Source organism: Lepidochelys olivacea (genome assembly GCF_965140295.1).
Source record: "Lepidochelys olivacea isolate rLepOli2 genome assembly, chromosome: 8".
In the NCBI taxonomy this organism is placed as follows: domain Eukaryota; kingdom Metazoa; phylum Chordata; order Testudines; family Cheloniidae; genus Lepidochelys; species Lepidochelys olivacea.
The window spans coordinates 34,090,786-34,117,323 of NC_140418.1; the positions used below are offsets into that span (position 1 = coordinate 34,090,786).

General features: G+C 49.0%; 1 protein-coding gene across 1 annotated transcript in view; it reads right to left on the minus strand.

Moving 5' to 3' along the window:
* Positions 1 to 7,281, minus strand: part of ETF1 (eukaryotic translation termination factor 1) — a gene marked incomplete at its 5' end in the record, with an annotated part of 37,208 nt that extends 29,927 nt beyond the window's left edge. Inside the window, 2 exons of the mRNA XM_084638013.1 lie at positions 6,934 to 7,041; positions 7,127 to 7,281. Coding sequence (XP_084494139.1) covers positions 6,934 to 7,041; positions 7,127 to 7,281 — 263 coding nt within the window. The remainder of the gene's footprint in view (positions 1 to 6,933; positions 7,042 to 7,126) is intronic.
* Positions 7,282 to 26,538: the final 19,257 nt, after the last annotated feature.

Consider the following 26,538-nt stretch of genomic DNA (forward strand, 5'->3'; position numbering starts at 1 on the left):
CTCTAAGGTGCCACAAGTACTCCTTTTCTTTTTGCGAATACAGACTAACACGGCTGTTACTCTGAAACCTGTATTTACTGTGTTTACTTTCCTACATCTAAGACATGCAGGGAGATGCATGCTATCCAGCAGGTCTCTTCAAGAGCTTGCACGGCTCTGCCTTCACAGGGATGATCCCGATCACTAAGACTCCCCCCGGCCCACCCCGGTTGGTTTAGTTCTTAGGATTAGGTGCAGAATTGCTTCTGAACAGGTCAATTTCTCCTTTTGCTATGAAAGGAAGCATCTGCTTTAGTTCCCAAGTGAACCCCTCTTTTTAAGGCTATTTACTTAGTTTGGAAGAAAAGCAAACCTGATCTATCATGGGCCAGTAAAGCTACTATACAATCCTAGAGGGTCAGGGGTATTCCACAGTCACTTCACCGGCTACTGCCCTCAACTCTTACCCATCCATTTGTCAGCCTTACTTGTGTTTGCAGACACTATCAGCCCCCACAACACTCCTTCCAAGTTTCTGCTTTGCCCCCCATTTCAACAACATTTAGTAAGATCTATTTCCCTTCAACAGCATTTAGCAAGATCCATTTCCCCTGAAAGGGAATCCCTCTACTCGGGTGCAGAGCTGCTGCTACAGCTCCATCACCCTTCTCTTCCAGCCCTGTAAGGATGGATTCACATAAGGGCTCACAGGCTCAGCAGTCCTGAATGCAGTTGTTGGAGATTATTTGCTGGCTAGTAGGCATTCATCCTCATGATCATCTCCCTTTCCCCAATACCCTCAGTTTATCTGATGGATTTAGGTGGCCAACATGCTCATGTCATTAGGCTCTGCTGTACAGGCACCATCAGGAGTGTTCCTCCTTACTGTAGGGAGAACAGTTCCTCTATCAGTCCTCCTTTGTACTCCCTTACTCTGGGTTTGAAAATCCATTCACCCCCCAAACGGGGCAGCAACACGTTTCACCTCAGCTTGATAAGAGCGTGATCAAGATGGCTTGCAGAAACTGAGCCACTATTCAGGTTTACCAAGCAGCAACAGTTGAAGTTAATGAGTCTGGCAGTTTCACAGCTATCTAGTTCAGCCACCCTGGTCACCAAGAAAATTCAAAGATTGTGTCAGCTTTATACGGCTAGTGGGAAAGCTGTGGGCAGCAACAGAAGCAGGCAGGGGAATTATTCAAAGGGGGAGGGATGAAAGAGGACCAACCAAATAAAAAGAGGCTAGGGAGGAGTACAGTGGCCAATACCCTTTCTCTTCTGCCCTCTGCAGCAGCCAGACCACAGTGGGTAGGAATAGTTAGAGCAGTGGAGACACCAGCCCACTGCTGCAGCAGCCAGGAGGCTCAAAGAGAACTCCTCTCCCAGCACATGGACAATGTGAAGAGTCAGTTATGTAAGAATGTAATAGCCAAAGATGATCCAAAAAAATGACCAAGCACTGCACCTTAGTAAGAATTTCAGCACTCTCCCCTTCCCTTGCAGCTGGAGATGACTAGGGGCTGGGTTTCTCTCCAGGGTACTGCACTCACCTTACTGGCCCCCAGCCAGTCTGCCACTGGCTAGTAATAGTTTAGTCACCAGGGTCACAAGTACGTAGGTTTTCAGGCCCTGTCTGCTCTCACTCACACAATAAGAAGCAGATAGCTACTCTCCTTCCCTCATCATTCCCTGAGGAGTCTGCCTCATTAACTTTTACAACGATCAGTTTGCAGCTCATCTAACTTGGGAGAAAGGGGAGTAACTAATAATAAGACATGGCTAGTTTGGACCATCAGACACTCCCTGACCACAGCTGTTCCCTTCCAGCAGCAAAGGGAAGAGAAATTTGATTCAATGGGTACTTAACTAGCCAGATGCTGAAGAGAAAGAGAGCAGGGTCCAAGGACAGCACCTTGACAGGAATCCCACCACCTTTCCAGGAGCTGGTATTGTCTGGGATGTTGCCCCAAATCTCTCTGGTGGGACCCCTCTTTTGTACTGGCCTCTGCCTAGTCAGCATCTGGTAAATATGGAGTCCTGTTCCATTCCCTCAGTTTTCTGGCCACATCCCTGCTGCTTACCTCATCTATTCCACAGACATGATAAAAGTATGCCCTGGCATCGCACTCACTTGTTAACCCTTTCGGGAACACCCTGCAGATTTCACTGAGATTTTACAAGTGGTCAAAAAAGAGCCAGAATAGCTTTGCCATCATGTGTCTACTTATTACCTTGTGCTGTACAGACCTAGACCCACCTCAGTTACACCCAGCACATGGAACTGGGACACTGCTTTTGGTTACTGTTTACCGCATCTCCACCCTTCCTTACTAATGCACTTCTGAGTCCCTAACCTTTGCATCACCCTGTTTCTCCAGGATCATGCCTGCCACCCACCCATCCTAGAATTCTCAGAGCTGGTCCTCCAACTTCACAGGGAAAGGAAATGACTCCTGAGGACAGGAAAAACCTGTTCCACTGGTTCAATTCTCCTGTGCTGAAGAACTTCGAGCTACTAGGTAGTTGCTGAGCCTATCCCCATCTGAGGAGCAGCATAAGATATAATGTGTTCATCAGGGATCGACTTATGGGTTCCTGCAACCAACACATTAGAGCATAACCTGTCCTGTCTACACTAGGCTCTTTACAACACAGTTAGTTAACATGTTTTTAAAAGACCTCTCTCAGTCTCGGACCCTCTGGTTAACATGTCTACACCAGTGGTTCTCAAGCTGTGGGTCGGGACCCCAAAGTGGGTCGCAACCCCATTTGAATGGGGTCACCAGGCTGGCTTAGATTTGCTGGGGCCTGAGGAAGAAGCCAGAGGCCCCCCCCAAGTGGTGAAGCCTGAGGACTTCAGTCCTGGGCAGAGGTGCTCAAGTTACAAGCACCCTGCCTGGGGCTGAAGCCCTTTGGCTTCTGTCTACCCACCCATGGCAGTGGGGTTTGGGCTTTGGCCCTCTCCCACTCAGGGCAGCAGGGCTCAGGCTTCAGTCCCCCCTCCTGGGGTTGTGTAGTAATTTTTGTTGTCAGAAGCAGATCGCAGTGCAATGAAGTTTGAGAACCCCTGGTCTACATTATGGAGCCTATGTCAGCATAGCCATCAACGTACCCCTGGCATAGGTGCAGCCTACACCCACAGAAGAGTTTGTCAGCACAGGAACAGCACCGCCCTGAACAGTGTTAGCTACATTGACAGAAACCCCCTTCTGCCAGCACAACTACATCTGCACTAAAGGGTTTGTTGGCATAGCTGTGTCGGTCAGAGTGTGCATTTTCCCCCCACCTGCCTGACCAGGGTACCTATGACAACAACTTTTAAGTGAAGACCAAACCAAAGTAAAATCCTAATGAAGACATGGTAGCTGCAGTTCTAGCATGTATTGCAGAGCTAGATGAATCCTAGGATCTGGTGTTTCCCTGACCTGCTAGCACAAGTTTAAGTTAGACTACCTTGTCTTCACTAGGATTTTACTATATATTAGCCAACACATAACTCGCTCCTCTTCCTCCACCCACCGTGTCCCTTATTTCTCTAGTCCACAGCCTGGTGCTTTGCACCAAAACACTTTATTTAGAGGGTTTTATCCTTTGTACAAAACTCTTTCCCCCTTAACTGCATTCACTGTTAGTTTCCACGCTGCCTTTTTTCTGAAGCTCATGGTTTCTGTGCTTAGCTGAGTTCTCTCACTACTGACCCTTGCAATAGTCATCTACTGCAAACAAAAACTCTAAAGAACTATCTTTCTGGACTAACCCTGCTTATGTCAATACACTTGATTTAATTAGGGATCGGTCCTGCTTTGAGCAGGGGGTTGGACTAGATGACCTCCCGAGGTCCCTTCCAACCCTGATATTCTATGATTCTATTCTATGATTCACTTTGAAACTGAGCACCAGAATGCTAGTAGTACATGATGGCTACTGAATGTTCCATGCAGCCCAGCAATCATCAGCATCTCTCTAAACAGAGAGGGATGTTAGGGCACAGTGGCTGACTTCACAAGCAGTTTAACAGGAAACTCCAGCACACACCTGTACCACCCCATACCTGCTTAGTTTCCTACTGCATTCTGAATTCAAAGATACAAGCTGTCTTCATTAGCGACACAATAGCTCTAATAGCCATAGCTCTCCCAACCATGCAGGGCTTGAGCTAGTGCATTAAAAATGCAGCAGAGACTTGGGCTAGCCACCCGAGCTCAGACTCATGGGTTTGGTGGGCTTGAGCATCCAAGCTGCTGTCTGGGCTGCAATGTTCACACAGCTAGCACAAGTGACTCCTCCTGGGGTAGGCGGCTCGCTCCAGGCTACAGTGTAGATATAGCTCAGGCTCCTATGGAGCCAGACTAGATAATCAGCAAAAATACACTCGTTAGTCACATTAACCCAGGGCCATAACCACCCCCAGGGAAACATACATGAGGTCAACACAGCTCTGAAGAATAGCTCAGTATCAGCTGGTGATACTGGAACAACTGGAAGGAAAAGTATCCTACAGATCCCTGAACTGGAACAGACATTCAGTGTTCTAGATGAGTGTGGGTATGTAATGACTACTTCACTATACACACCTAAAAGTTGTCTCTTCTACCAACAGTAGTTGGTCCAATAAAAGATATCACCTCACCCACCTTGTCTCTGTAAGATCATCAAACAAGGGGTGAAGAACTGACTTCTTTTCAACATCCAGGCAAAGAAGCTTCAAACAATTCTTTTTTTTGCACCTAAATTGCTAAGGAAAAGTACTGGAGAAAGGGCCTGAGGCACAGACGGACTCAGTGGCTTATAATGTAATGTGACCATATACTTCTGAGAAGGGTTAGCTGCCAGCTTTTGAGGGAGTCAAGGGTTCTCACTCCTTTACAGCAAGACAATCACTTTTTGGCTGTGGTAGTAAAGAGAAAAGATACCATTAGTCACTCACACCAAAGAAAGTAGAGGAAGTATATAAAGCTCTACCTAGCTGACTGCAGAAGAACTGAACAAAAGTCAAACCCTGAGCCCACTTTTCTCCAGCATGCCCTTGCATCTAGGGTAAAACCCAACCCAGCATTAGGACTGTCTGCACAAGCCTCCACAAACCCCAGACTAGAAGCTGACATTCTTAAAATCCAGCTGACATGATAACTGGGCCATTAGGAGTTCCCAACTCCACCCCATTCAAGAGGAGGGCTGTGCCCCTGGAATGCTCAGCTTGGTGCTCTTGCAGCCACCAGGAAAAGCAGCACTCAGACAGTTCCCCACTTCCCTTAGATGCACAGGATTAGTCTTCAGTGCTGAAAAACACAGAGGGGCTGTGGTGTTTCCATGGGCAAACAGCTGTAGAGAGCTTTTGCTTAATGAAGCAAGTCATAGACCTACCGACTGCAACACAAACCTATTTCCTAGGTTCACAATGGTGCCTTGAGGAAGACACTGCAATTCTCTTCCCCCCCACTCCCCCCCAAAAAAGAAAAATCAATTCCATGCTTTGCTTTTGTACTGAAACTTTTATCATTGTGTCTCTATAGAGAGCACTTCACTCTCCCTCTTGCATTTAAAATACTCCAGCCTTTAACACAAAGGTTTTTATTTTCAGCCGAAATCAACTGAAACACTGAAAGCACCTGCTTGTTTCAACAGCCTGTTTAGACAGATTATTAGAGGCTGCTAAAGAAAGCTGAAGCTTCCCCCCTCCCCCACCCGGTGATACTGGAACAACTGCAAGGGAATGGAAAATATCTTAAAACTCCCTGAGCTGGAACAGACATTCAGTGTTCTAGCTTAGTGTGGGCATGTAATGGTTACTTCATTATACACACCTAACATTCCCCCGCATTTTAGCTCTGCTGAGAAAATGCCAGCTTTTAGGAACTTCATCTCAAACCACCTCTGACCAAAATGCATACCACATGGCAACTGCCAGACTTACTCAGTGATATGTGCACATCTCGAGTTACAAGCTACTAATGCTAGGATAGCTTACTTTCTGCCAAGAATGTATCCAGTTGCTATTAGTATATGCCAGCAGCTAGTTAAGGTATCACAGCCAACTTAAACCTCCTTTCCCCTCTGTATCTGGACTCCCAAAGCATCCCATGTTGCACATTTCTGAACTTCTGGCAATTCGGAGAGCCCACTGTTCTAGATCCCCAACTTTATCTAGATGCCTATGCAGATGTTTAAGGGAGAATGCCACAACACACAGGGAATTTACATGAGATCAAACCATGAAGCCATCCAGTCCAGTATCCTGTACGGCAGCGCTCAGTACTTAGTTCTTCAGAAGAAGCCGCAGGACACCCACAAGGGATTATTATGGGGTCATTTGTCCACCGGGGAAGACGCACTGATTTAAACCCCAAAACACAAAAATTTAATTACCCTGATCAATTCCACCTCATGTTTTGTGTCACCCTGGCTGTCCTCACACAGGGACATCTTCGCGTTCAGATCCCGCCAACCTGTCAGCAGGGCTCCAGCACTGATGAGCATAACATGATCACCTCGGTGCCGGGCCTTGGCAGAGCTGCCAGCGGCTCCTCACTCACTGCCCGCCCTGCTGCCCGACGGTGCCGCTCCCAAACCCGCGGGAGCCGCGCACGGGGAGGGGAGGGCGGCCCAACAGCTTGTCCCCCCTGGCCCTCATCGCCCAGGGCGGAGTAGCCTCAGGGGCCCGCTGCCCGGGAAGCCTGGCGCCGGCGAGGCCCCCTCCACCCGGGTGGGGCTCGCTCTGGCCCGAGCGATTCGCGCCCGGCCCGGGGTCGGTTCAAACGCTGCCCCGCGCAGGCCAGCGGCGGAAACCAGCCCGCCCCCGGACCAGCAGAGCGAGGAAACCGAGCCTCCGCCCAGCCGGGGACACGCGGGAGTGGCGGCCGCCCGTCCGCTCCCAGCTGGGACCGGGGAGACCCCACCCCGGCCCCCTCAGCCCCGGCCCCGCGCAGGCCCCGCCCGCTCCCCGCTGCTGCTCACCCGCGGGCCGCCTCCAGGCTCTTGATGAGCTTCTTGATCTTCCAGATCTCCACGTTCCGGTCGGCAGCGCTGGGGTCGTCCGCCATCTTCTCCTCCTCCGCCTCCTCCCTGCGGCGGCCGGGCCGGCGGACACAGAGCACAGCGGTTAGTCCCGGCCCGCGCGCCCCGCGACCCCGCCCGGAGCGGCGCTCACCTCAGGCCCTGTCCCCCCGGCGGCGGCGGCTCCTCCTCCCTGCGCGGCGGCGGGGGCGGCTCGGGGCTCGAGGCGGCTCTGACGTCGGAAACCGGCTTCTCTCCCCCTCTCCGCGCTGCATGTGTTGCAATCCGCTCACATGGGGCCTGTGACATCACTTCCGAGGGACCCCGGAGAGGGCGGGGAGGAGAAAAGGGGGCGGGACTCTCCGGATCCGCCAATCGGCGCCTTTCCAGTCGCTCTTCGCCATTGGCTGATCCCGCCGGGCCGCGCTCTCCCCATCGCTATTGGCTGACTACCTCAGACCAGCCTCCGCCCCCCGTGCAGCGCATGTCGGGGTTTGTAGTTCTCCGGGCCGGGAGGGGGCAGAACTGGTCACAGAGGGAGAGGCCTGGATCTCGCGATGTCTCAGCAGTGCCGCGTCAGGCCAAGTGGTGGTTCTTAAAGGGCAAGGACCACGTGTGGGGAAGCATCAGCTGGCGCGGCAGGGACGGGCTACCGGGCCAGGGCGGGTCCTGCCCACGTGGCGGGAGCTATGGAAGTAGAGAGCCAGGGCACAGCAGCCTTGCACACCAGCCCCAGCCCCACTGGGACAGTGCCACACTTCCTGCCTAGGTGCAGGTGGGGTCCGATCCTGCCCCGTCCTGCTGGAGCCAGCCTGCTCACCCCCTGCCACGGGACTGAGAGTGGGTGGCAGGGGGTGGCCAGGCTGGATCAGACCCCCCCAACACCCTCTGGTTCTCCTCATGCATATGTGTCCAGCTGAGCGCAGCAAAACCATGCGGCCCAATGGAAATCAGTGAGAGCAAGGCATCTAAATACTTTTGAGGAGCTGGGCCTACGTAGCTCTCCTCGTACACACACACACATACTCTGAACACAGAATCGTGTTAAAACACGCTGCCCAGGCAATGTGCTGTCACGGGCACAGAGCACATCCTTGGAAAGCCACCTCATTCTCACTGGTCATTATTTACCATCATTGCTTCTCAGCGCCCTCTGCATGAAAAACGGAGCTCTTATTGCTCCTTCGCTGCCTATATGGAGCTATGGTTTCCCATGCATGGAGCCATAGAGGATAGGTCCATCAATGACTATTAGGCAAGATGATTAGGGATACAATACCATGCTCTGGCTGTCTCTAGCCAGAAGCTGGTAGTGGATAATAACAGGACGGATCACTTGATGATTGCCTGTTCTGTTCATTCCCTCTGAAGCACCTGGAATTAGCCACTGTCGGAAGACAGGATACTGGGCTAGATGGATCATTGGTCTTACCCAGTCTGACCGTTCTTATGTTCATAAACATCCACAGAAATGTTTCACACACCCGCTCAGTCACTGATACTTGGCGAACAGCTAGTCTGACAGTAAATGTGGCCTGACAGGGACATAGTTGCACCAAGTTCCGTATGTCAAAATGACCACACACCAGCTGGAAAACCATTATCCTTGCTCCACAGATTATTAAGGCCAGGAGGGACAATTATGATCATCTAGTTTGACACCATATCATACAGCTCAGAGGACTTCACCCAATAATTCATCTCCATTGCAGGAGTAAGAGGAATATGCAGCAGGGGCCTGTATTTTCCAGCTGCACATTTCGACTAATGTATGCCCTGGCTGACCAACAAAAGGCTGTTCTACTCAAGGATTCCTTGTCCAGGATTGGCCCTTAAGTTTGTTAAGTTACTGAGCAGAGCAAGAGGAAACTTGGTCTTGCAGTGAAGACACTGGACTGGGAGTCAGGAAATGTTTCAATTCATGGCTCTTCCTTAGACAACCTGCATAACCTTGCACAAATCAGGCTGTGTCTGCCCTGGAAAACTGCACCATTGCTAGCTGAACCAGTAAAAGAGCACTGTTGTAGGTACCAACCTTGCAGTGTACTGTCACTACATAATCTGCTTTGGGAGACAGATGGTTGCAGTTTTGACCCACATCCATCATAACACTATACTACACTGTTGCAATCACAGTGCTCTGTGAGTATTTATTCCACACTTCCTGCTACAGCTCCCAGAAGCAGTGGGGTTCATTTAACCTTTTGAGGACACAGTGAGAACTGGGAGAGAAACAGCCTAACTCTCAAAATTCCCTGGGAACTCTTATCTGTTTCTTGGTGTCAGCGTCTTTTCAAGCCATTATCTCAAAATGGGAGCCAGGGTGAATGTTCAGTTGCTCACTAATTGTTCAGAAAAAAAATTAGATTTCTGCTAATTTTTTAAAAGCCACCCTGAAGAGCCTGAGGCGGCATTCGCAAGGTGTCATAGACCCAGAAACTGAGGTCAGCTGCTCATCACACTGCTCACTTGTAGGGACTGGTCAGGCTCCCAGAATCACTGCTGGAGCCGCTGGTGTGCCACACTGATGGCTAATGTCTGCCAGGTGGGGCACTGCTTTTGAGTGTGGACAGTGCCCATAGACAGATGGGACCATGTTCTTCTTGAGATCTGGGATGACAGCAGCTTGCCCTGACATTACACCCCCAGAGCATCTGGATGAGAGCCCCATGGAAAAGTGCTATGTGTGCTGCTAAGAACCTGGTACATTTAGTAACATACCCAGTACCAGTCCTCGAAGAGGGATGCTGGACAATACAGGCCACTGGAGCCAAACACGTATCTTAATGGACTTCTTTATTCTGTAGATCCATACAGCCAGGTCACTTGCAGTGACCAATATTCTGCTGAGCTCAGCCATTTCTACAGGCCCTACCTCTGTATTTTTAGTTTAAATATAAGAACCACATTTTGCCTTTCAGCTCAGAATCTCAAAACTACATCTAAACACTCATAATTAAGGGATGCGCTAGTCCCAGTTTGTGGACTTTTTTAACTATGTTGAGTTAAATCAGTGTAACCCCCTCAGTCCTGTCCACAAAACATTTGCCAGATAGATTACAACACAACCAGCTCAAAGCATCTTAAAGGTGTTAAACTGCTGGAGGGGGTTCAAGGATGTTCAGCTAACTCGACTGAAAAATTCACCTTTTTTGTCAGTGTAGGCAGGCCCATAGTGTGGACACTCTTAAACTGAGTTAATTTAATCAGTTTAGAAGCCAGCTGATTTAAAGCATGCACAAAATATGTGTAGACCAGGCTCACAACCCCACTCCTATCAGATCCATTTCACAGATGGATACAGTGATGAATGATAATGAGGTTTGTCTGTGGGTATGTTCACACTGTGTTTTCCGTAACTATGCCAGCCTAACCCCCTAGTGTAGATGCAGACTACAGTGATGGAAGGGGGTTTTCCATTGGTGAGCGAACACCACCTCCCTGAACAACACTAGCTTCATCGACGGAAGCATTCTTCTGTCAACATAGCGGCATCTATGCTGGGGGTTAGATCAGCATAGCTGTGGTGCTCAGGGGGTGTTTTTTCATACCTCTGACCCATGCATCTATAGAGACCTAACTTTTAAGTGTAGATCAGGCCTGAGGTCGTGCACTGAGTCTGCAACAGAGTTTGGTAACACAACCCAGGAGCCCCAGCATCAATCCCGCACTCTACAAATCTGTCCATCCCACAGGCTCCCCTCTTTAGCCCCACAGAAAGCCCACCAGAGTTCTGGTCCATCCTAACTAAAGCTACTGAGTTGTCAGATTTCAGAATGGTAGCCGTATTAGTCTGTATCAGCAAAAACAACGAGGAATACTTGTGGCATCTTATAGACTAACAAATTTATTTGGGCATAAGCTTTCGTGGGCTAAAACCCACTTCATCAGATGCATGGAGTGGAAAATACAGGAGAAAGATGTATATAGCAGTACATGAAACGGTGGGAGTTGCCTTACCAAGTGGGGAGTCAAGACAATTCAATTAAAGTGAGATTCTGTGTGGACTCCTCCTGAAGGTCCTAACAACAGACTGGACTTCTACATAAAGTGCTTCTGCCAACATGCACGGGCTGAAATTGTGGAAAAGCAGCATCACTTGCCCCATAACCTCAGCCATGCAGAACACAATGCCATCCACAGCCTCAGAAACAACTCTGACATCATAATCAAAAAGGCTGACAAAGGAGGTGCTGTCGTCATCCTGCATAGGTCGGAATATGAACGAGAGGCTGCTAGGCAACTCTCTGACACCACATTCTACAGGCCATTACCCTCTGATCCCACTGAGGGTTACCAAAAGAAACTACACCATCTGCTCAGGAAACTCCCTGAAAAAACACAAGAACAAATCTACACAGACACACCCCTAGAACTCCGACCAGGGGTATTCGATCTGCTACCCAAGATCCATAAACCTGGAAATCCTGGATGCCCCATCATCTCAGGTTTGGCACCCTGACAGCAGGATTGTCTGGCTATGTAGACTCTCTCCTCAGGCCCTACGCTACCAACACTCCCAGCTATCTTTGAGACACCACTGACTTCCTGAGGAAACTACAATCCATCAGTGATCTTCCAGAAAACACCATCGTAGCCACTATGGATGTAGAAGCCCTCTACACCAACATTCCACACAAAGATGGATTACACGCCGTCAGGAACAGTATCCCTGATAATGTCATGGCAAATCTGGTGGCTGAACTTTGTGACTTTGTCCTCACCCACAACTATTTCACATTTGGGGACAATGTATACCTTCAAGTCAGCAGCACTGCTATGGGTACCCACATGGCCCCACAGTATGCCAACATTTTTATGGCTGACTTAGAACAACGCTTCCTCAGCTCTCGTCCCCTAATACCCCTACTCTACTTGCGCTACATTGATGACATCATCATTTGGACCCGTGGGAAAGAGGCCCTTGAGGAATTCCACCAGGATTTCAACAATCTCCACCCCACCATCAACCTCAGCCTGGACCAGTCCACACAAGAGATCCACTTCCTGGACACTACAGTGCAAATAAGCAATGGTCACATAAACACCACCCTATACTGAAAACTTACAGACCGCTACACTTACCTACATGCCTCCAGCTTTCATCCAGACCACATCACACAAGCCATTATCTACAGCCAAGCACTAAGATACAACCACAATTGCTCCAATCCCTCAGACAGAGACAAACACCTACAGGATCTCTATCAAGCGTTCTTAAAACTACAATACCCACCTGGTGAAGTGAAGAAACAGATTGACAGAGCCAGAAGAGTTCCCAGAAGTCACCTACTACAGGACAGGCCCAACAAAGAAAGTAACAGAATGCCACTAGCCGTCACTTTCAGCCCCCAATTAAAACCTCTCCAGTGCACCTTCTTGTTAACTGCTTGAAATGAGCCACCCTGATTACCACTACAAAAATTATTTTTTCATCCTGTTGATAATAGCCCACTTTAATTGAATTGTCTCGACCCAGCATTTGGTAAGGCAACTCCCATCTTTTCAGGTACTGCTATATATATCTTCCTACTGTATTTTCCACTCCATGCATCTTATGAAGTGGGTTTTAGCCCACAAAAGCTTATGCCCAAATAAATTTGTTAGACTCTAAGGTGGCACAAGTACTCCTCATTGTTGTTGTTTTTTTTAGTTGTCAGAGTACAGTACTGTTTTCAGTATCTGTGCTGTCAGGCTGTAAAGTTCCACGGGAGACAGACCAATCTCTGTCACCTTTGTCACCTTTTTCCAGCTTGTCCTCGTCCATCCCACCATGAACGCAAGTCAACGCCACACCATTCCATTTTGTTGCGAGCACGTTCTTTACATTTCTGGCCGAAGGGGTCTAACAGATTCTTTTGTTACTGCCAAAGCCAGTGTCCATTGTTCCTGTGAGGCTGGGCTGGGTTTGTCTGCCTCTCTGTTCTTGGAGAGTTTTTGCATGGGCTTTCTTTACGCCATAAGGATACATTTTCAGCCTCATAACCATATACATGAAATTATAACCTATAACCTTACTATAACATTACTGTAACAATTACTATAACAACCATGGTCAGTGCATCATGAGCCTTCCAAAGACACCCAACATGATAAAGTTTGCATTGGATACAACAGAATCATTTTATAAATATGAACATTAGGGTGTAGGGTGTGTGTCTGTCTCCGTCCCCCCCCCCCCGAAGTACAGAGCATCACACCCTCAGTTTGAACCAGACTTGTGAAATTGGCAATTACAGGGATCACAGAAAAAGAAGATCTTGAATGGATGAGGTGGAAACCTGGGTGGATCAAAAGGACCATTCCTCCACAAAGAGATTAGCAGAGGACCATACAGAATGAGCCACCATGACTGGCAACCTCCTGTGATGGAGATGCCACCAAAGAAAAAGAAAAAGGAATTCACTGTTGATTGCTGAATTTCCTGACTTTTTGAGTTTAAATCCCAATCTTAACTATCGACTGATGAAGGCTTTTATTAATGAGTGTCCATGTTATTTTCTAAGGTAAGAGAAACCAGAGCAGGAGCCGGGAGAGCTGAGACCTTGCATATATCCAAGGCCTTGTCTAGACTGCCAAGGTTTTTTGCCAAAAGGCAGCTTTTGGCGACAAAACAGTGGACGTGTATACACTGCAATGCCACCTTTGGTGACAAAACTCCTCAGTTTCGGTGACAAAATAAAACCACCTCAACAAGAGTCATAAGGCTTTTTACGCACAAGTTTTGTCACCAAAGTGCCAGTGTAGACAATATGCTTGATTTTTTTCACTGTAATTGGCGTCCAGAAGGTGTCCCACAATGCCCATCATGACTGCTGTGGTCAGCAATTCCAACTCTGCTGCCCTGAAGCCAGATAAGCAACTGTCCGTCCCTCTTCCTTTAAAGCCCCGGGAGTTTTTGAAATTCCACTTCCTGTTTGCTCATCTTCCCAGCTGACCATGCAGCAAACGCTCTCCCGCTTGGACTAATGGGGACCTGACGGATCTGCTCAGTATTTGTGGAGAGGAGGCTGTGCAGTCCCAGCACTCCAGCCGTAGGAATTTCGATACTTATGGGCAGATTTCTCGAAGTGTGCGCGAAAAGGACGATGAGTGGGACACACTGCAGTGCATAGCAAAGATCAAGGAGATGGGGCAGGTGTAACAGAAGGCAAGGAAGGTCTATCATTTTTATAAGGAGTTGGATGCTATCCTCGGCTACGACCCCACCTCCACAGCCAAGAGCCCCATAGATACTTCGGCGGGGCTGGAGCCGGCAGAAAGTGGACCTAGCTCTGAGGACCAAGTCATTGATGAAGAGGTGGAGGAGGATGTAGAGACCATGCAGGATTGCTCAGTGGTTCGTCCAGTCAGGAGCTGTTCTCCACCCCAGAGGTGTCTAGCCAGTCTTGGCAGTTGCAATTCGGCAAGCAAGAAGCAGGAGAGGAGACCACAGGTAAGTGGTTTTGCTTTGTGAAGTGCGGAGGTGGGTTGAGGCCATAGACATGTACAAGGCTGGCTGTGTTTCTGTGTGCTGGACATTTCCCCATGAAGCTAAACACTATGGCAGAATAAGGTGTTGATGCACACTGAGATTTCACTGGAATCCTCCAGAGAGATCTCTAGGAAACTTTCCTGGATGCACTTGCCAATCCTCTGCCGGAGGTTCCTTGGCAGAGCTACTTGTTTCTTCCCCCATTGAAGGAAATTTTCCTGAACCATTCTGCAATCACTTGCGCAGGGACCAAAGCAGTACATAGGCAAGCAGCATAGGGACTGGGGTGGAAGCTGCAAGTGTGTAGTAGATGCACTCTTTCTTCCGTCTTACCCTCAGGAATGAGATATCTGCCATAATGACCCCTGCCTGTGGAAAAGGGTAGGAAAATTTAGAATATTGTTCCTAGTCAACTGCACCACAACTCTTTCATATTGATTATCTCCCCATGTACAATGCTCCCCACCCCAGGGTAAACTCACCATGCTTGGGGTGTTTACCGGCATGTGTGCTTGTCAAGGGTCAGTGAGAAAGTGATTGGTATATGTGACGAAGCGGGACTGTTCTTAATGTTTCCTCTGAATATTGTGGGGGTGCCTCAGTTTCCCCTATACAGACTCCTGTCCCCGACCAGATGAGGGTCTTCACGATCAGGTTCCCCATCCGGGGATCAGAGACGGAAGGGATTGGAGCTGAGTCCAAGAGAGCAAGAGGACTGTGAGAGACAGCAAGAGCCAGAGAAAGAGCTGCAGGAGAAGCAGCAGCAGCATGAACTGGCAATGGTGGAGCGGAGAGGCATAGGGGACCTCCCAGGGGTGAGTGGGGATAGACCCCGGGGTGCCAGTTCCGCAGGGAACCTCGATACTAAATTGCTGCCCCTCGTTAAGGAGGGAGGGGATGTGGATGCCCACCTCACTGCCTTTGAGCAGGCTGGCGATTTGAACCAGGGGGATCCTGCGGAAAAGCCCCGGTGTCTAGCTCCCTTGCTGGGTCCCAAGGCCATAGACTCCGTCAGCCAGATTGGGGCGGGGGAGGTGGACAGGCTCCCACTCCTGGTCCCAACCTATATATCTGTGTGGAGTTTCCTGGGGTCAAGCCCCTCGGACCTCCGGTGGGAGCGGAAGGTGATGGTCAATGGGGAGACATTCCTGGGGTGGTGAGATCCCGGGACAGAGAGAACTGTTGTAATGCCCCTGGTGGTGCAGCCTCAGATGCTGAGGGGCTGTGTGAGCTGGGTGAGGGTCCCAGGGATGAAGCCCCTCACCCTGCCTATGGCCCAGATCCCTGTGCAGACCCAGGAGGGGTGGGGCTGGCTGGTCGTTGGGGTTCTCCAGGATATCAGCTGGGAGACCCTGTTGGGGAGTGACTGTGTCTCTTTGGGACAGGATCCAAGCCCTGCTCCTGTAACGGCCGAGGGTTTGAATTTGAATCCAGGGAATCGGCTGAGAGGGAAATGGTCAGTGAAAATGAAGATGACCTGGCTGGCAGCGGAGAGGAGCTGCTAGGCTTGGGCTACCTGCCTGCCTGTAACCAGACCCCTGGGGCTGGGTGGGACAGAGAGATGCTCCCTGTCCCCTTGCACACTGGAGAGGGGGCTCAGGGGGCTCACACTAGCTCTGATGCAGTGAGGAAAGCAGCGAGCTCGCTGCCTACCCCCACTGGGACAGGAAGGGCAGCGCTGAGCACAGTGGGAGCTGAGACCCCAGCTGAGTGCAGGGAGACACAGGCAGGGCAGGTTATCTGTTGGGAGTGGCAAGGTGCTTGGTAAGGAAAGTTTGGATGAGCCTAGGCAGCCTTGTGAGCTGATGGCTTTGTCTAGTCAGCAGTGTGGGAAGGCGAGGATAGTGGAAGATGAATGTCCCTGTACCTTACCTGTTACCTGGGTGGAGAATTGTGACAGTGAAGGGAATGTGCCTGTGTCTGTCAGGGGTATTGATTTGCCTATGGAGGGAGCTACCCTGGTCTCCAAGCAGTTGTCTGTGAACAGCCTTGTGTGCTGGGACAAGGGGAAGGAGATCCCAAGCTGTGTGTCTGGTAAAGAAGAAAATGTGTCCGGCTCTTCTTTGTCTGTGGAGCAGACAGAAGGGGTCTTTCAGCCTGTGATGGTTGAGAATAGTGCAGTTGTCTCAGAGTTGGTTCTGGATTCAGCTAAAGCCCAGGAAGGGAATGGTCCTAAGTCTGTGTTTGCTAGGGAGAATGGCCCTGTAACTAGGTCGCATCCAGTTAGTGTCTATGTAAAATTCCAGAGACCAGACAATTCTGGTGCTTGTATTTTGCCTGTTGCTAGTGTGTGGCTGGGAAAGGGTGTAGGAACTCTGTCTGATCAGGGTGAGATCCTAGCCAGGGCACAAGGAGAGCATAAAGGTGATTTGATTGTGTTACCCATTGAGGGTGTGGAAACCTGTAGGAAGAAGGAAAAGATTCCTGAACTTTGTGTGGCAAAGGGAAGGAGAATGCTTCTAACCTTTTATCTAGGAAGGCTGTAAGTTTGCCTGAAAGGGGATTGTGTAGGAATCCACCTGATGGGCCAGAGGTGATTCTGGATGTAAGTGAGACCCAGAAAGAGTCTGTTGTTGCTCAGGAAAGTGTTCCTCTAGAGCAAGCCCTAGGTAAAGAGGGTAAGGGCAGAATTTCTGTGAAGGGTGAATTGTTGCATAGAAAAGCCCCTGGGGAAAGGAATCCTCATGGTAGTCTTTGCAAGCAGTTTACGGCAACAGAAGGGTGTGAAAGTGATTTAATCAAGAAAGTTTCAGTTCCTAACAGCCAGAAGTTTTCTGTTGTGAATGAAGCCACTGACTTTCCTGTTGAAAGATCCAGTGTGGATAGCCTTGAGAAGGTCTCAGATGGCGTGAAAGCTGTTAAGAAAGTTAAACAGTCCTATAACCAAGTGGCTCTGTTTGGCCAGCTTGTTGGGGAGACAAGGTTGTTGAGAAAGGAATGTCTCCATGCTAGTTCTGTAAGTGAACTGTATGTGGCCCAGGTCAAGATGGGGGCTCTTAACCAAGAGAGCCCAAATTGTAGCCCTCCAGACTGGAGCTCTGGGAGAAGACCCGATCCCAGTTTGACCCCTGGGGGTTTTGGGGTGGCAAAAGGGCACGGGCCGCATAAACCTTCCCACATGTGGCATGCAAGTGCTATCGACCACCCCCAACCTAAGGGAGGGCATGAAACTGGAAGGGCGTAAAACTGGAATGGCCTGGTGTAACTCCCACCAAGGAATGGGAGAGATGCTGGGGCATCCATGGGAACGTTGGTGGGTTCAAACTTCTCCAGGTCACTGGCTAAAGTGAGCCCACTCAGTTCGGTCTCGAAGGGGGGAGAGATGTGACGAAGCGGGACTGTTCTTAATGTTTCCTCTGAATATTGTGGGGGTGCCTCAGTTTCTCCTATGCAGTTCTTTAGTATCTAGGTGGTGGGATAAGGGTGTATGATCATTGCAGAGCCCTAGAGGGCAGGTGTGTGCAGGGGTCTGGACACAGAGAATGGCCAACATCCTGTTTCCTGGCAACTGATGGCCTGGGCCCTTCCCCCTTGCAAGGTGAGAGCTAAAGGGTTGGAGAACAAAGGAATCAGGTGATCTCCTGGCCTGGGAAAGGGACAAAGCCCAGAGGAGGAGGGGCTGGAGAGAGTTTCAGTTTGGGACTGGCTGGGGACATGGGGTGAAATGCAGACGGGGTTGTCTGGCTCACTGCCCCCCAAAATGAACCCGGCTGAGGGGTCCTGTTCTCTGTACCTACAAGCTCTGTTTTAGACCATGTTCCTGTCGTCTCATAAACCTTCTGTTTTACTGGCTGGCTGAGAGTCACGTCTGACTGCGAAGTTGGGGTGCAGGACCTCTGGCTCCCCCAGGACCCCACCTGGGCGGACTCGCTGTGGGAAGTGCACAGAGGGGCAGAGGATGCTGAATGCTTTGAGGTCAGACCCAGGAAGGTGGAAGTTGTGTGAGCTGTGTGTCCTGAAGACAGTCTGCTCACAGAAAGGAGACTCCCCCAGAGTCCTGACTGGCTTCATAGGGAGCAGTTCCAGAGCATCGCCTGGGGACTCCGTGACAGTATATTTCTAGAGGTGTATTTTACTGTACTGTTTCAATGCTGTGTGTGTGCTTAAGAATCATGCTTCTGTGTATTGTTCCTTGTGCTTCTGCAGATGTAACCTTGAAAGGCACTCCTACACACCAGCCGAGCACCTCCACTAGATAAGAAAGTGCCCAAGATGAAGCAAGGATGACATGTTCCAGAAGGTGATGCAATGCTCGGATTCCAAAAACAGGGAACGTGGACCCTGGAGGGAAATCGAAAGGCAGGACGGACGAGAAAATGAAGCCTACGCTAGGAACCCAACAGAGAGGATGATTAAAGTTATGGAGAAGCAAACTGAGATGCTACAGTGCCCCATAACACTCCAGACTGAGCAGATGCATGCCTGCTCTCCCCTTCAGCACATTCAGAACTCTTTCCCATGTCCTTCCCAAACTCCACTCACAAGTTCCTTTCCACTGTCTGGGGCTTCTCGCTATCCCATTCACTCCACCTCCACAAATGATAGCTGGACTTACGCATGGTTCTGAAAGTTGGCCCTCCCCTGATACCTCCTCTCCCCACAAGAATTTCTGTGTGTGTGTTTGGTGCTGCAGTGGTTTTGTGCAATAAAAGCAAAATGTTTTGAATGATACAAAGTCTTTATTTGTCTCCCGCAAATTGTGATAGCCGATGGCAGCAACTAATAAACAAGCAGTTAAGTCATTTGCTTACATTGAATCCGAGGCCACAAAAATCACAAGTGCTTCCTTACAAAACTTGATTTCATTAAACATTGTAGTCCAGAGCATAGCAATATACATTACTGGTTCTTATCTTCAAAGTAAAAAGAATGAGGAGTACTTGTGGCACCTTAGAGACTAACAAATATATTTGAGCATAAGCTTTCATGGGCTAAAGCCCACTTCATCAGATGCATGCATTGGAAAATACAATAGGAAGATAGATAGATAGATAGATAGATAGATAGATAGATAGATAGATAGATAGATAGATATACAGAGAACATGAAAAAATGGGGGTTGCCATACCAACTCTAACGAGACTAATTGATTAAGGTGGGCTATTATCAGCAGGAGAAAAAAACAACTTTTGTAGTGATAATGAGGATGGTCCATTTCAAACAGTTGACAAGAAGTTGAGAGTAACAGTAGGGGGAAAATTAGCATGGGGAAATAGTTCTTACTTTGTGTAATGATTCATTCACTCCCAGTCTTTATTCAAGCCTAATTTAATGGTGTCCAGTTTGCAAATTAATTCCAGTTCTGCAGTTTCTTGTTGGAGTATGTTTTTGATGTTTTTTTGTTGAATAATGGTGACTTTTAGGTCTGTAATTGAGTGTCCAGGGAGGTTGAAGTGTTCTCCGACTGGTTTTTGAATGTTATAATTCTTGACATCTGATTTGTGTCCATTTATTCTTTTGCGTAGAGACTGTCCGGTTTGACCAATGTACACGGCAGATGTGCATTGCTGGCACATGATGTCATATATCACATTGGTAGATGTACAGGTGAACGAGCACCTGATGGTGTGACTGATGTGATTAGGTCCTATTATGGTTCCCTTGAATAGATATGTGGACAGAGTTGGGAACGGGCTTTGTTGCAAGGATAGGTTCCTGGGTTAGTGTTTTTGTTGTGTGGTGTGTGGTTGCTGGTGAGTATTTGCTTCAGGTTGGGGGGCTGTCTGTAAGCGAGGACTGGCCTGTCTCCCAAGATCTGTGAGAGTGAGGGATCGTCTTTCAGGATAGGTTGTAGATCCTTGATGATGCACTGGAAATGTTTTAGTTGGGGGCTGAAGGTGACGGCGTTCTGTCACTTTCGTTGTTGGGCCCGTACTGTAGTAGGTGACTTCTGGGTACTCTTCTGGCTCTGTCAATCTGTTTCTTCACTTCAGCAGGTGGATATTGTAGTTGTAAGAATGCTTGACAGAGATCTTGTAGGTGTTTGTCTCTGTCTGAGGGATTGGAGCAAATGTGGTTGTATCTTAGAGCTCGGTTGGAGACAATGGATTGTGTGGTGTGGTCTGGATGAAAGCTGGAGGCATGTAGGTAAGTGTAGCGGTCAGTAGGTTTCCGGTATAGGGTGGTGTTTATGTGACCATCACTTATTAGAACTTTGCCTCAAAGACTCCCTGATTCAAATAGCCTCCCATTGTGCCTCTCTAATAGCCCTGGTGTCTGGCTGCTCAAAATCAGCTGCCAAGTGTTCTTCCTCAGCAGTCCACCCCTGAGGAAACTTTTCACCCTTCCCTTCACAAATATTGTGCCACGTGCAACACGCGGCTATGACCATGGGAATATTATCCTCATTGAGGTCTAGCCTGCCATAAAGGCATTGCCAGTGCACCTTTAATCTGACAAATGCACATTCCACAGTCATCCTGCACCTACTCAGCCTGTTGTGAAACCACTCCTTACTGCTGTCCAGGTTTCCCATGTAAGGCTTCATGAGCCATGGGAGTAAGGGGTCTGCCGGGTCTCCCAGGATCACTATGAGCATTTCAAAATCCCCTATAGTAATTTTCTGGTCTGGAAAGAAAGCCTACACTTGCAGCTTTCTGTACAATGCAAAATGTAAAATGTGCTCCCTGCGAACATTCTTTATTAATCATTGAAACTGGTTTGTTTCCACACTCAGGCCTGCTAGTAACTCACTCACATTTGAGCATCCATGAATCATGAACAAGAAAAAAGCCATGAACCCAGCCAAGGCTCATTTGAACAACTGCTCACAGACAATTTTTCCACAGTGTTCATCCAGCGCTGCAGAGCGCTTCCATCCTGCTTTACATTTTCCACGTACTGTGCAGCCGTTAACCAATTCCTTCTCATTCATTAGGAAGCATTATTCCTGTCCACTCTGCTTTTCAAGAGTCCTTCAGAAACTAGTACATGGAGCTATTGCCCAAAGCAACACAATTGCAGAAGAAGGAGTAGAACTCAGACATCCATGGCATCTAGCGCTGTGGTTGGGATATAGGCCTGACTATATTGCTACAGATAAGAGTTTGTCTCCCCCTGTCTGATGGGTGTGGACCACTGAATTCAGCTATTTGACCATCATTTCCCAGGCTGGTTCATCATCAGTGTTAATCCCAGCTCCTGCAGTGACTTAATACTATTTTAAAACAGGAGTGAAGCAGTCTCTCTGTATGTTAATGAAATGATTATTATGCTGCTGCCCCAAGCAGCTGCAGAACGAGACACTGCAGTTTCTCTGCCTCCTGCCCTGGTTTCCTCTCAGTCTAGCTGCTGGGTAGCTAGTTCTAGCCTGTCAGCATCAGGTTTTTGTTGTTGTTCTCTTTGCCAGTTATGGGTAGAACTGTCTTTTGGGCTAGGACTGGCTCTCCAGATTATATATGCAGTGTATGTATATAGATTATGGTACATTTACCACAGTATAAATGTATCATCCTTGTCATCACAATACATTTGCAGAGGGGCTTGTTTTTCACAGCGAGTGCTCGGGGGGTAGGCATTCTCTGCTCCCAGATCTAGCAGCTGAATCCACATCAGCAGGACTGAGGAATGAAATGGAAACTAACGTGGACACCCGCAATATCTTGTGGTACGGACCCGAGTAACAGTGTAAGCAGGGGAATTTTCTCTCACATGCCCAGTGTTAAGATGATCACCATGTTCAGGAGGAATTTCTCTTCAGGGCTAGGGGCACTTCCCTCCTTCTGGAGCTGTGTTGGTATTACTGAGCACAGCCAATTAGATTGTGTCCAAAATACTAATTACTCTTTGCAAGAAATTTTTAAAAATGTTTTTATTTTTACAGAGCAAGTCCTGGGCAATTCTGCTGGAGCGAGGAAGAGGGAAGGGCAGATTTCAGAGACATGCACCAACAAGAAGCTTCAGTATGGGAGAGAAGGAGTTTGCAGCATCAGCTCTGTTCCTGAGACCATGAATGTGTTTAATGCACTCGTCAGTGTGTGTTATAGGTCTCCCTCTGAGCCTGATCCAAAAAGGTCACAAGCCAGCCCCAGCTGGAGAGCCTGACTGTTTAGCCCAAGCTGAAGCAGCTCACACTTTTAGCACTGGAGGTCAGTGACTGAATGCCAGGTGGTTAGCCAAAGTGACAGGAGTCACGTGAATGATATTGATGATGGGGGGTGGGGAAGAGGAAGGGCACAAGAGAAAGATGCGGAACTCCAGTTCTACCCTGTAGACTGTCAGCAGGCAGTGAGCCCTCCAGGAGGAAGGGGAGGGAAAGATGTGAGGTGGAGAGGAGGAACTGTGCAGTGGGTGCCCTGCCCTTGCAGGGGTGGATACTGGCAAGCTCTAGTCCTGCCCAGCTCCTCTCCCTCTGGGATGGTGCTTCAGTGATGCTGTATCTCAAGGATTTGTTAATTGGCACCTAACCCCGACTTGTAACAGTAGCGCTGAGGGAATCTGACATGGGAGCCAGCAAATGCGGCATGTTCTCAGTTCAGGGGGTAGCAAAGCTGCCAAGGTAGCTTTAGGAGCTGGCAGTGCCACACTGGCCTGCTGGGGCAAAGAGGGACTCTTTCGGCTTCTTTTGTTTTTGTGTATCAGCGTTTAGACTTAGCAAACACAACCCAGCACTGTGTGTGTGTGTGGAGTGCCACAGAACACAAAGCATGGTGAGGCTCTCTTCTCTTGGGCTGAATCCCATGAGCCCGCCTCAGACCATCGCTCCATCACATCTGATAGCCTGCCTGGGGGCTGTGGCCATCCCTCAGAGGCATCTTGGTGAGGAAAACTGGGTCAGTGGTGCCGTGCTGTGCATTGTGGGAAATTCCATCCTGACCCCCACAGTGATGGCGATGTGAATAAGAGCCTGATCCCAAACGTGCTTACTCATGTGAGTAGGGTTTTGCAGGCTCAAGCCCTAAGAGACTCCAGTGGGCAAACAAGCTATGAAACACTGTTTGGAGGGAGTGTTTATGTTTTGGAATGTCCTCTGTGAGGGGGGGTAAATTCATCACCGGGGCAAATCCATTGACCATATTGTGTGCCATTAAACAGCTGCTATGTTCCATCCCAGAGGTGGCAGCCATTCAGTGGCAGTTTTTTCCTGTATAAATTTAGGCCCGGGGCTATACTCTGTGCAGGACCTGAAGGGTTGAGGAGGAGGGCAAAGGTGGCTGTATACTATTTGGGGCTCCCCTCACAGATGCTAGCTGGTCACAGCCCCCAAAGGGCCATTATGCCAGCTGGGGCTTACCAGAGCACAGCAGCACTCTGGCCACCCCCCTCTCCTCCCAGCACAGCCCATGGCAGGGTGGGACTGAGGAGCATCATAGAGTTGGCTGTGTGATCTCTACACCTCGCAGCGCTTCTTCTGTGCCTGGAAATCCTCAGCCCATTGTGCTACAGGGGCAGGGCAAGGGGCCTTAGGGTGGGCTGAACACTGGCACGTAGCTCGTTAGGCCCTCTGGGATGGAAGGTGGCACAGCAATGTAAGATATTCTCATTCACACAGTACCTGGGGGCTGGGAAGGGGGCCAGACAATGGAAGGCCAAAGGCATGACAATAAATGTGTGGCACATGCAAAACAAAGCAGAGGCAAGCGTGTGCTAGAAGGAGGACATGCCGTGTGCTGGAGGCAAAGTACCTTCATGCACAAGGTGCTGCAGGAAAAGAGTGCGACTTTCTCTAGTCGCGATGCCAAGGTCACTGAAAATGCTGGCTGTCTGCCACACAAGTGCAGGCTACTAGATTGAAGCCTGCCTTCCAGGGGTTGCTGCCTGTGTCTCCCCAATGCCCGCATGCTCTAGGGCTTGGACAGCCAGGATTCTTTGGCTCCCCACTGCTAGTTCCGTCCAGTTTCTTACCTACACCCTAAGCCACACAGCGGTGGAGTTTTCTCTTGAGTGGCAACCCTCTCTGAGCAGCATACGTGAGGATTTATGTGCAATTCACAAGGGGAAAGCGCTAGCTGTGGGCAGTTTTCGTCTCGTTAATTAAATGCTGTAAATCAAGTATGAACAGGAGGCCAAGGGTCTGCTCTCAGTTACAGCAGTGTAAATCCAGTCAGATTCCACTGGACTTACTCCCCATTTACTTGAGTGTAACTAAGGGCAGCCACTGGCGTGGCATCTGGAACGATGAAGGAGGTTCTGGTCCAACAATTCCCCCTCACTGAGCTATCCTTTGTGTAGTTGAAGCTAATGGCAACACGTTGCTGTCTGTTAAGCCTGGAATGCCGTGTAAGCTCAGCTCCTCGGCTGGTATAGGTCATCATAGCTCTGGCGATGTCCAACTCACACCAGCTGAGTAAGCTGGGTCTGCCAGGCCGTTGTGGGCAGTGTGTCTTCAGATGAGAAGCAGGCTGAAGTGACAACGTCAATGAGGTCAAGTAGGTAGAATCCTGGCTTAGGCAAGCCCATCCCCTGTAGCATGCCAGTCACAGCGTGCATTATCAGAGACTGGGCTGAAGAGAGCTGGCACAGTGTGCCTTTGCGTGACAGCTGGAGCCCATGCATGGTATTTTGGTGAGGCCAGTGCTGGTGAAGTTTGCCTGACGGACAGGCGGGGAGCCTGGAATGCGCTCTCTGGCCAGTGAATAAGTACAGCCGCATTGTCAGCTGCCTCCCGTAGGCCGCCCCCCCGAATTAGCGGGACCATTGCAAGAGCTGAGAGTGGAGTTGAGTCACGATGACCCATTCAGTTCTTGGCAGCTCTACGGAGACTAACAAGACGCAATGGCAGTTTTTGTGGTGTAGACACCTTGATTCAAGGAGACATGAAGTGTCACAGTCATTTCACGTGATTTGGTGTATCTAGCATCTATCTATTGATCACTTATACAGCCCCCACCACCACAGAGTCTGCGCACCTGAGCAATGTGGTCACCTGAACAGAACTCAGACCATAGTAACCACTGGTCACTGGCAAGGTGGGCTGGATTTGAAATGGTGACTTATGGGTAGAAGGCTACATTATTCAGTGTCAGCTCCGATCCACCAGTTCCTGCTCCAGATGATGACGGCGAGGTGCAGCTCAGTAGAGTTGCCCACTATAACTACAAGAGATGAGACATCATGCAATTCCTTACTTCTCTGATGCGCACACAAGCCTACCATCAACATGAGCAAACCTCACGGGCTCAGCGCCTCAGCCAGTGTGAATCCACGTAGCTTCCCCAAAGCTAATGGAGCTATGTCAGTTGGCGCCAGCTGAGATTCTGTCCCTCTGTGTGTGGATCATTTCTGAGTGTGGAACAGGAGTCTTCTGCTTGTGTACTAATAGTGCAATGCCAAGGGAGATGTCAGTCTGAGTTGGTTGAGTAGTGCGGCTTCACTCAAGCACCTGGCTATTGCTCAAGTGCTGCTTCGGCCTTGGAGAAGAGGGAGTAAAAATTTTCAGCCTTCTGAGCATTTTGATTTCCGTCCCGTCCCGTCCTCCCGCCCCCAATAAAAAATCAGCCTGTGGTCATATATGGCCTGTCATAGTCCCCCCTCCAAACAGTAGGAAGGTGGATTACACACAGCTTTACAGAAATCATCCAATGAGAAGCCAGTTTATGCATGAGATATCATGGAGATAAGTGCAAGGAGATAGATAGATGAGATGTATGGGGAATCTTAGGGATTAGATAGATAGAATGTATGGGGATTTGGGCTGTCAAGCGATTAAAAAAATTAATCGCGATTAATCGCACAATTTAAAAAATTAATCATGATTAATCGCACTGTTCAACAATCATAGAATACCATTTATTTAAATATATTTGGATGTTTTCTACATTTTCAAATATATTTATTTCAATTACAACACAGAAGTATACAGTGCTCACTTTACATTTATTTTTTATTACAAGTATTCGCACTGTAAAAAAACAAAAGAAATAGTATTTTTCAATTCACCTAATACAAGTACAGTAGTGCAATCTCTGTGCTATGAAAGTTGAACTTATAAATATATAATTATGTACAAAAAACGTGCATGAAAAATAAAACAATGTAAAATTTTAGATCCTGCAAGTCCACTCAGTGCTACTTCTTGTTCAGCCAACCACTCAGACAAACAAGTTTGTTCACATCTGCAGGAGATAATGCTGCCCACTTCTTGTTTACAATGT